This window comes from Elaeis guineensis, chromosome 16, assembly GCF_000442705.2.
Source record: "Elaeis guineensis isolate ETL-2024a chromosome 16, EG11, whole genome shotgun sequence".
Classification (NCBI taxonomy): Eukaryota; Viridiplantae; Streptophyta; class Magnoliopsida; order Arecales; family Arecaceae; genus Elaeis; species Elaeis guineensis.
The window spans coordinates 37699327-37710052 of NC_026008.2; the positions used below are offsets into that span (position 1 = coordinate 37699327).

The 10726-nt window shown below is 36.9% G+C and overlaps 1 protein-coding gene across 1 annotated transcript; it reads right to left on the reverse strand.

Moving 5' to 3' along the window:
- Nucleotides 1-167: 167 nt before the first annotated feature.
- On the reverse strand, nucleotides 168-10417 carry LOC105059573 (ribose-phosphate pyrophosphokinase 1). Its single transcript, XM_010942912.3, is given in 10 exon segments — nucleotides 168-594; nucleotides 969-1128; nucleotides 2088-2169; nucleotides 2504-2573; nucleotides 3325-3492; nucleotides 3652-3795; nucleotides 4166-4215; nucleotides 4218-4413; nucleotides 8842-9018; nucleotides 10107-10417. Coding segments are annotated over 10 exon segments (1227 nt in total). The 5' UTR covers nucleotides 10248-10417; the 3' UTR covers nucleotides 168-555.
- Nucleotides 10418-10726: the final 309 nt, after the last annotated feature.

Genomic DNA, 10726 nt, shown 5'->3' on the forward strand with positions numbered 1-10726 from the left:
TCATTCCATTCCCCATGCAACACCATGGAGATTTCTCAATAGAGATTTTAGTATAAAACCACTACACTGGTATCCTCACTAAACATTACAATATAATATAGGCTTCCTGACTCCATATTAACATATCACGTTTACCAACTAAACCATGGCAATAGTCAAAAGATAGGTTTGAATGGAACATATAGAGCCCATACACATTCAAGCAACAATTCTGCCCTAAGCATGGGCACACGTTAATGCAAACAAGCAACAAACTCTTCTCTTAGCCTATTTACTGGAATTAGATGTGCACAAAAACCTATGGAGAAAAAAAACACCAACATGTAGTTCTTAACCTTGTAAGCAGCAACCCATCATGGAGCTGGTACTGCATGCAGCTCACATGCTTAAAGAGGAAACCATCAGCCTTTTAGAAACTAAACTCCAGGCAGGAATATTGTAGGAAGAAACTAGTCATGTGACTAAAATAGAAGATAATATTCATGCAGTGGACATTCAAGAGAACAAGATGAAGGCAATTGCTACTGCCCAAAACACTTTCTACCTTCAACGAGATCAGTCAATGTCCAAGCTTGAATAGGGTTCATAACCAACCTGGCAGTCAGCAAAAAAATGCGACAGGAAGCGGCTCTCAGAACAGCTGATTTTGCACTGTATTTATTATTCTACACTAAGAAAAGTTGCCATATAAATGTAATAAAACAGTTAAAATTGTTTCTTGCTATAGATGCAAAATAATGGTCGGAGCTTTGGAGGTGAGAAAGTCAAGCATGCTGAAAGTTGTGTAGGCTGGATTTCAGTCAATAAGACGAACCAAATTTTGGAGCACGAGTTTTCTTCTTCCCCCTCTTTACCCTGCTTTTCTCAGGGAAAGGGGGGGTGGGGGTGGTGTTGGGGGTGTTCAGAGTGGGGATGTAGGAGGCAAGTAAATTAGTTTAGTAATTCTATCACTGGAAGATGCTACTCACAGAGCAATCATCATAAACACGCCAGATGGTCTCGCCTAAAAGGTTAGCCACCGATAAAACTGTCAACTGAGGGAAATTCTTTCGCTCCAACACAGGAATAGTGTTTGTAATTATAACTTCTTGAAATAGTCCACTTGACAACCTCTCAATTGCAGGAGGGCTACAAGAACAATTAAGAAATAGTTAATGAATAGATAGATGTCTGGATAATACACAGTATATACCATTTAATCAGATGCAGGGCATGACCAGGCAATCAGATGCAGGGCATGACCAGGCAATCAAAAGAAATGAAGCAATACACAGACAAAACAATGAACCACCCATATAAAATAACATGAAAAGAGGTACCACTGATATTAAAATAATAATAATAATAAATGCATGAGTTTTCTTCAAGGAAAAAATGACATAGATTTTGAGAATATTAGGAGCATTATAAATAAATCAAAGGATCTTTTTTTCTTTTTTTTTTTTTAAAGATGATAAAAATCATTGTGAAGGTTACTAATAAACTGAACAATATTCAAGGGGATTTCCTTTGCATGGGTGGGAGGCATATTTCCAGCGAGTTGCATCATATGTCCCCTCTTTCCTGCATGTTCCTAGCCCAACCCCTGAGCTGCCATCATTTGCTCTTTTAGCTTCAAGTGGCTTGTAATTTCTCCAATGAACCAATTGGACTATTTGCTGACATCTGACTGTAATACTCCGAATATTTTTGGACTCTTCTTCCTCATCCTTGCCATGTTAAGCTTTATGATGGTTGGTCCACTGCTACAAAATAGAATGGTCTGCAGCTAGCGCATCACTATTGGGAAGTATCCAATTTCCAAAACTAAAAGGATGTGACTATAGAGTATATACATCTGTTGAACAACCCAACAAATTATCCAAGTATTTTCTGGGCTCAAGTACTGTTGATTCTGTCAGATGTCCAAGTCACCATGATTACGAAACTAGAAGTAAAAGGCAAATGACCTAGCATGAGCGGAAACACTAATAAACACTATACTTGCTCCACTGTAATAAAATCCTTCATTAAGGATCCAAGGTTACAGACTTTGCCCTCTCAAGAATTAAATCACTAAGTTCTGGTCTCAAGGAATAAAGAGATACCTGAAAACAGCATGTGTGCTGCAAGCATAGACTTCTCTTGCTCCTTCTTGGTGTAACAGAGCTGCACCTTTTGCAATTGTTCCTAGGTTCATCAAAGTAGCAATTAAAATTTCCACTTTGAAACAAGAATAACAACACATAGGAAAAAGCAATCCATACAAATCAAAGTTTAGTGTAAAACACATGCAGGAGTAAAGAATATTGATCAGTAACCAACAGCTGCTTATAGTGGGAAACACATGAATAAAAAAAGGTTATGAGATGAAAAGGATGGACAAACTGGATGTCTGAAATCCATCTTGTCAAACAGATGAGGAGATCCATACATTCAAGTTACAAAAATCAACACCGAAATATGTATCCAACTATTTACAAGCAATGGTGTTGATTTTTCTAATCAATAAGAGTCAACTCACCAGCAGTATCTATCATATCATCAACCATTACAGCTACTTTTCCTCTAACATCACCAATCAGATTCATCACCTGCAGAAATGACGATTTATATCTATTAATTTAATATCATAATTTCAAATATAAAGGACATCAATAGAAGTGGCAGCGCATGTCATGCAGTGGAGAGAGCTCTAACTTTAACCTTACCAACAATTCTTATCCATATGATCCATAAACCTTGAGATCATTTTACAACTGGTTCCAATCTAAGTCAACCTTTAAATTTTATGAAGTCCTTGTCCAAGACAACTTTGAATGAAGAGCAACCATCATGATATCTAGAAGGATACAGGGACCTAGCTTCTTGATTCCACAATTTAAGCTCATGTATAGGTTTCTCAAGACTTGGAAGCCTCTAGAGAATGGATGGAGGAAAAAAAGCAACGATGCATGCAAGGAACCAAACAATGGAACTAAAATCCAAGATCACTGAAATGCCATTACTAAGACTAATATAGAAAGTAGAAACCAATTTGGATCCACGAATATAACCAAGCATACAAGAAATGTTAAAAACTAACCTTCTGGAGCATTTCAAACTTACGATAGATAATGGATGTATATAAGCTTTCAAATATGTAATACAAAATAAAAGAAGTGGGTTTAACTGCATATCCAAGTTCCATAGAATGTCAAGAAGACTTCTCAATATTCCACTCCTTGCTTAAATTTACAATATAAGATAACCGTTAGATGAAAGACATAAATACAAAAGGAAACAATTCACAAACAGGTCTCTTTACTAGATGAAGATCTATCAAAATAACCCGGTCATATTTACCTCAGCAACATTATGTCCATGACGCCTTTTATCCACAATGGCTAAAGGTGCATCTGATAACTTTTTGGCAAAAGCACGTGCCCTGGCTACACCTCCAACATCTGGAGAGACCACTACCAAGTCATCTGAACAAATGGTCTTGCTGGCCAGGTAATCAAGTATCACAGGCTGAACACATGCAAAATAGTGAATGCAATCAATTAGAACATATAATCAAAATGAGCAAATACATGGAATAAATCTAATAATGTGCTGGCCTAGATTTCCGTTAAACCAAGGGGCTTCTCTAATACTATTTATCCAGATGAACTGACCAAATCTTAATACCTGCCCATACACATGATCGACTGGAATGTCAAAGTATCCCATGGACTGCCCAGAATGAAGATCACAAGCCAGTACACGGTTTGCACCTGCTTCTGTAATCAAGTTTGCTACAAGTTTTGCTGCAATGGATTCACGCCCTTGAGTCTGAGAAGACAATCGGACACAGAAAGGAAATGTGATATATTAATATTATCGATCAACACAAAAGAAAAGGTGAAATGCTTTTAGGCTGATATAATAAAACACATAATGTTCCATCAGAACAAAGATAATTGAACGATAAAAACAGTGCTCTAAGCATGAGAATTGACAATCAAATCTTGAAACTAGTTAATTTTTTATTTGTAGTTAGTAGGCCAAAGAAACAAGAAATCAGACCAGTGATAAGAGTTTCGCACAGATTTAAAATGACAATCACAATTCCTTAAAAAGAAATTGCTATCAAGAGAAGAACCAGTGCACTTTGGCAGCACATATATAACTAATTCACTTAGTACGTTCAAACAGATTTTACCTTTCTGTCAGCTCTAGCATAACCAAAATAAGGTATAACTGCAGTAATATTTTTGCAGATGCTCTGCGGCATGCGTCAATCATTATCAAGAGCTCCATAAGATTTTCATTTGCTGGTGGACATGTTGGTTGCACAAGAAATACATCACATCCTCTAACACTCTCTTGTAACTGAACATAAATTTCGCCATCAGCAAACCGCTTTATCTTGATTTTTCCAAGTTCCAGACCCAAATAACTTGCAATTTCCTACCACAAAAGGGGAAAAAAAGAGGCACCATTAGTAAATTATCCAAAAATAGGCACAAGTAAAGAAACAGGCATATAGCAAAATCAAAAGGGAAGACAAAGTGAAATAGATAAAAACTAAAATAAGATGTCTATTTTTTGGAAGATGATTCAAGAGCTTGGATACGAGTTTGAACGAGTAACATAACGAACAGAGAGCAAAAAAATGCCCTCCAAACATCTGTCTTGCATGGGACCATGGGCACTTCAACATTTGGATTTTTTACATGTCCAGACACTTGAATGCTACATGACTCCTTGACACTTCAAAGCAACAACCAAATTGTTACCTTTATTTTTTTATTTCTTTAAGAGAGAAAGGAGGGAGAGACACCAAGATTTAAATTATCCAGGCACAAATTCGTTGGGATACACCACCTAGGACTTGGTCCTAGAATCTTTGCTTATTACGTAGAGGTGTGTGACAATTGTGGCAACCAGCGTTTCCAATCTCGATACTGGATCTCATACCGGTACTATTCTATTACCAAGTCAATATACAGTACGATACAAGATATCAAGTGTCAGTACGATATAAGACTGCATATCGGTTCGATATCGGTACATTATGATATGTTCGGTTCAGTACAGTAACGACCGGTATGATAAACCTTGGTGGCAACCCTAGCTCTCTAATGTCAACATGGTTATCTACCACCTTTTGGCATCGATACCTAGAAGTTTTCAAGTCTAACATAACATATAGCAAGATTTGTCAGTTCTACAATTTTTTTTTTAAAAAAAAATGGTTCATCAAACTATTCATTAGACACATAAATATCTACAAATTTACAAAAACATCTTTACAGTATAGACGTTGCCTTATGCTTGATTTTTTTTAAGGTTCCCATGTCCAACACTACTAAAGAATTGGACACTTGAAACCTGTGCCACCTATCCATGTGACATTGCCAGACATGAAGGCAAATGGAGGAAGCAATAAGCTTCCCCCAGAATTAATTAAAATTAAAAGGAGTGGTAATTACAAGAGGCAGAAGGAATGTACAGCTGTCAAGCAAAATACAAACTCATAGAGATCACCCCTGATGACAGTTATCTCGCCTTGGCAACAGAGGGGTCAGAAAATGAGTCAAAGCTCTGCGGCTGATGCCTTCCCATTACACAAATTGCCCCAGTGAAGAAGTCTGAAGAGCTTTGTGATGAACCATAAAAACTGCCTTCTTCTGAAGAAATACTCATTAATTCCTCCCAAGCCAAGTATGCCAGTAGACATGGATCATAAATTCAACAACTTTAAGGTTAGTTGGTTATATACACTAAAATCCTTTTTATATTTTAGGGAAAAGAATCCATCATTTAAGCTGATTTCAATGATTTATTTTGCCCTAAAGAAAATTGATAAGACCTGCCAAGATCCATGTATTCCATCCAAACTCAGTTAACTCTCAAAATCAAATGCTTTAGTATTCATAGGGATGTCAATAGGATAACCCATGCTTAAGCGAATGTCTGCTTGTCTGCTCAAATCTGGCCAAAATTAAGCACCAGGGACATGAGTTAACCCAATTAGTCTGCCAGAGGCATGGGTTCTCCAATATCCAGTTTGCCTTATTGACAAAAGAGGTAGTACAACACAGAAATAGGGGAAACAGAGGATACCATCAGCCCATTGATGACCCAGCACCCTCAAGAGGACAAGCAGTTGCTGTATACAGGTATCATAAAGCGCATCCCACAGAAAACGGCAAGTGGTTTTCAGGCTCAATTTTAGAGGTGAATCAGGAAGGGTCACCCATTCCTTCTTTCTCTATTCTTTCTTCCTTCTTCTCCTCAACTCTTGTGCTTTCGAAAACACGTTAGACTACACGTACTTTCTATTCAAAATCAATTTCTTCTTTCTTTTGTCTTTCTTCTTTCTTTCTCCATTCTTTCTTCCTTCTCTACTCTTGTGCTTTCAAAAACAGTTCAGATTATATATACTTTTTATTCAAAACCTATTAACCATTCAAATCAGAATCTTTAGACTTAAACTTTTTATAAAGCTAAACCAAGATGTATACATTAGAAATGACAGAAACCAACTTTGTTCACAGCATATTTGCTCCATAAAATACAGTGGCAGCCCCTAATAATCAGAAACCTTCTCCTTTTCCGCAATCACAGGAACATGGAACCTTTCAGCTAAATTTTATAACTGTCTCAATAAATAAGAACCTTTAAATCTGTCAATGCAGATCTCAGGATGATAAGCACATATTCCATATAATAAATCTTTCCACATCCCTCACCAACTTGTAACATCATACATGAATTTCTAATCTGAGTTCAAGTCCTCATGATAACACTAGGATCAGCACCTAAATCTAGGATTAATGGTACAAGCATCAAATTATCAAACACTTACAGCTTCCAAACTTCGTGCCATCAAGTTACTTATGTTTTAAGTCTTAAACAAGCCTCATGCTTAGAGTTTTATCCAAGTCAGAGGTATTATTTTCGAGTTAAGCATGGAAAATGATAGAAGTTTGCGAATAACAGCTGCCTTATAGTTTCTTTATATGAAATTTGATGGAAAGTGGTTAAATTGATGTTTTCATCTTGATTTTTCAAAAAGATTGGACAGTTTATACTTCATATTTATATTACAGGAACAATCTAGGAGTAATCATGCTTCCACATTACAACAAGGGGCTCTTTTTCCCTTTAAAATATGTAAAGGTTTGTCTTAGGATAAAATATGTAAAGGTTTGTCTTAGGATATCAGCCTTCAATAAAATGACATCCTATAAATAAGTTAAACCCTGTAAAGAGCAGAAGCAATCTGCCAAGATTGCAAAAGAGAGGCAGAACCAGTGTTACCCAAACACGAGAGTCCAGCCACAAAATGCTTTGTTGATACATATTGCATGTTGATAAGTATTAGACTCGTGGGATATGCATAGGATATGGGACTTTCCAGGTTTTTGGAGTTAGTGAAGAGTCAGATCTCCAAAGGTGAGTCCAACATGGCTCATTGCTGAATCAAAGCATAGAAGAAAGTAGGCATGGAAACAAAGAGGAAGCAAGGGGAAAGAGAGATCAAAATAGAGGCAACCTAGAATTGGTACCATCCAAATCCTTCTGCTTCCTCCTCCACTGCTCATTGCTTTCACCTCCCCTATCCATTGCTTTTTCCGAGCCCTAAGGAAAGGAAAACATGCAGCAACTAGGATTTAAAGAACATAGCTAGCCATTCCCTTATAGAAATTGGTCTTAGATCCATGACTTAAAAGAAGGTTGGGATGTTTCAGGGCCAAAATACCTACATTGCCTTAATAGTAGCCATTTTACAGCCCATTCAACAACCATTTAGCCATTAGCTATTATAATAAGCAGCTGCTACCTAGGCACATCACCTCAAGTTCAAAATGGTAAGTGTAGAAGCATTAACTTCTTCCAGCCATAAAAGCCGCAATAAAAGTATGACATTTCAACTGCCAATCACTTTTGTGTGGGTTTCTTTTGTAAAACAATTAATAAAACAGAAACCTCATACAATAAGTTTTGTAGCAGAAATTTGACATAATAGTTATAAAAGCTGCTGCGTCAATCTCCCATTGCTCCCAAGCTACCAATATTTATCTTTTAATAGATCTCTTGTTTACCGTATTTCCATTCTATAATATTGAAAAAAAAAAATGAATGTATTTAAAAAAAAATAAAAAACCCCACATTGTTTTCCAGTTTGCCAAATCAGAAACTAAGATATGCAACTGAATCCAATCTTGTGTTCATGATCATGCAACACTGGTTAAAACCGACTCATGAAAAAAAAACATGATACAGGAAATTGGAACTCCCATAAAGTTGATTAACTGACCTTGCTTTTACAAACTTGCAGATTCCTTAGCCAAATGGATATGGTTTGGTTTGCATATTCCATATCAATATTAGTAACAATTTGCCTTGAACAAGATCAAATTAATCAGAAGAAAAGGTGTTAATTATAATAGCTCTTCCAACCAAAACATAACACCTACTGGATGCAAAACCCATATTATCAAATCCCCAACAAAAAGAAATGTTCAGAATGCCTTGGGCCATCATCGAATTACTTATGCTATAGGATATCTAACTAGACAGCTTGCAGACAAACTAAAGTTGACCAGGCAACAAACACAAGATAAAGACCTGGCTGAGACAGAGAAAATCCATTTCTCTAAAATTCTAATTATGAGTCCATATCACAGGAACAATTAAGCATACATAATGACATCTAACCATTTGATAGTTAGAACAAATAGGAATATTAAAGGTCAAGATCTTTAATTAAAGAAAATTAATATGTCATACAACTTATCTCATATCCAAAGCATATTATTCTAAATTGCCTTCATACCCAGGTTATTGAACCAAAAGCAAATATCATCAAACTATTAACAAAGTTACCTGAGCAAGTGAAGGATTTGCAGTGCCCGAGAAGATACGCAACCTCGTGTCATGCTTATTGTGCATCTCTTGTAGGTGTGGTGTTGTCAAGAGGCCAGGTAATGTCTGATCATTAAGGATTGGAATACATGGTGATGCTCCATTGTCAGACCTCAGTGGCTCAAGCAATTTGCATCTCTGTTTACAGAGACAATCGTTAACAAATATATACTTAATAATGTTAACTTTTATTTATTAGCACATATAAATACAGCTAAATTTTGAACTAAAAGACAAATTTCATAAAGAACACATGAGCATGACTGCACCTGACATGCATTTCATTTTCTTGATAGATTTTTGTTAATGAATTCCGTATAATTAGTAACAGTTTTAGGTCCAAAGCCAAACTCCATCCATCCCAATAAGGTTCAGTACCGTGCAAAAGATGATATTATTGCTGATCATAGCATATGGAAACTTCCAATCCCCTTGTTATGTAAGCAAGACAAATATAACAATCTCACTAAAAGTTTATAATTCCATGCAGACAAGATGATGCAAAACTCATTCATGGATTAAGGTTTCAGGTGAAGGTGTAAATTTCAAAACTATACATCTTCCATTTTCTTTATTTAATATCCCTTCAGGGATCTCGTTATTGTGAGTAACACCTAAAAAAAATAAAAGAATTTAATGTGACATCAAGGGGAGAAATGATGAACTAGCAAAACGAAATTTCTCATTCCACGAATTCTAGGATATTATTGAGTCAGAACACAAGCAAACATCCATTTGCATGATTTGAAGATTGATTAATTCAAAGAACATGCATAATCACCAGAACGCCAGACGAATTATCGTATTTTCAGCAAGGCCATAGCAACATCTTCTTTGTTACAAAGTCTACTTCGGCATCTAAATTTTGATAAAATAATAAATAAAACATAAAGTATCATATGTCCAATAAACCCAAAAAAATAAGTATTAATAAGACAAATCCCACCCCCAATTGCAACAAAAATGGCAAGCAAAAAAGAACAAAAAAAACACGCAACAACAGTATCGGATGATCAAAAGAACATATTTACCCCATTATATACAGCAAAAAAGCTGCGATGCAATATGAAATCTGATCAAACGATGCAAGACCGAGAAAAATCAAACTTTACCTTCTCAAATTAGAAATTCCAGTCTATCAACTAGCATTCAGGAAAACAAGGTTATATACTAGCAAAAATTAAAACCCTAAGAAGTTAAACCCTAGTCGAGGAAGCAGCGCTAACCACGGCCAGACGCCAGGAGGAGGAGGAGGAGGAGGAGGAGCGGCATCTTGAGAGCTCGGTCTCGCCAGAAACGCCGAATCTCGGCAGACGACAGGAGCCGACGGAGGGGGCGGCGGAGGCGGCAAATGCGATTGAAGCCATCTCAGTCTCTCTCGATCGATGGAAATGGGGAGATACGGTTCACAGGAAGCTAGCGTCAGGCAACGAGGAGGCGGGCGATTAATCGCCAGAACCTCGGCGGACGAATGGCGTCGCGGTCTTACCGGCGAATGGGTCGGCCACACGCTCGACTCCTCGGGGGCTTCATGGAGAGCGACGATGGTATTTGACAGCAGTGTTTGGCACGTGCGGTGCACTTGAGGGGAAACGCCAGTGCCTGGCACGTGTGATTGTGTGAAGGGAAGCGTGTCAGTCTGATTCCCATAGAACTCTTTAACTTTGCCCATATTTTACGCACACACTTTGGATTTTAAAAATATTAAAATATTAATTATTTGTTGTAAACCTATGTATTTTTTGTTAAAATAATAAAATTTAATATACTAATAGTGATAGGAGAAGTCATCAAAGATCTAAATTTGTTGGAAGAAAAGATAAAAGGATGGAATGCAGGAGTCTGA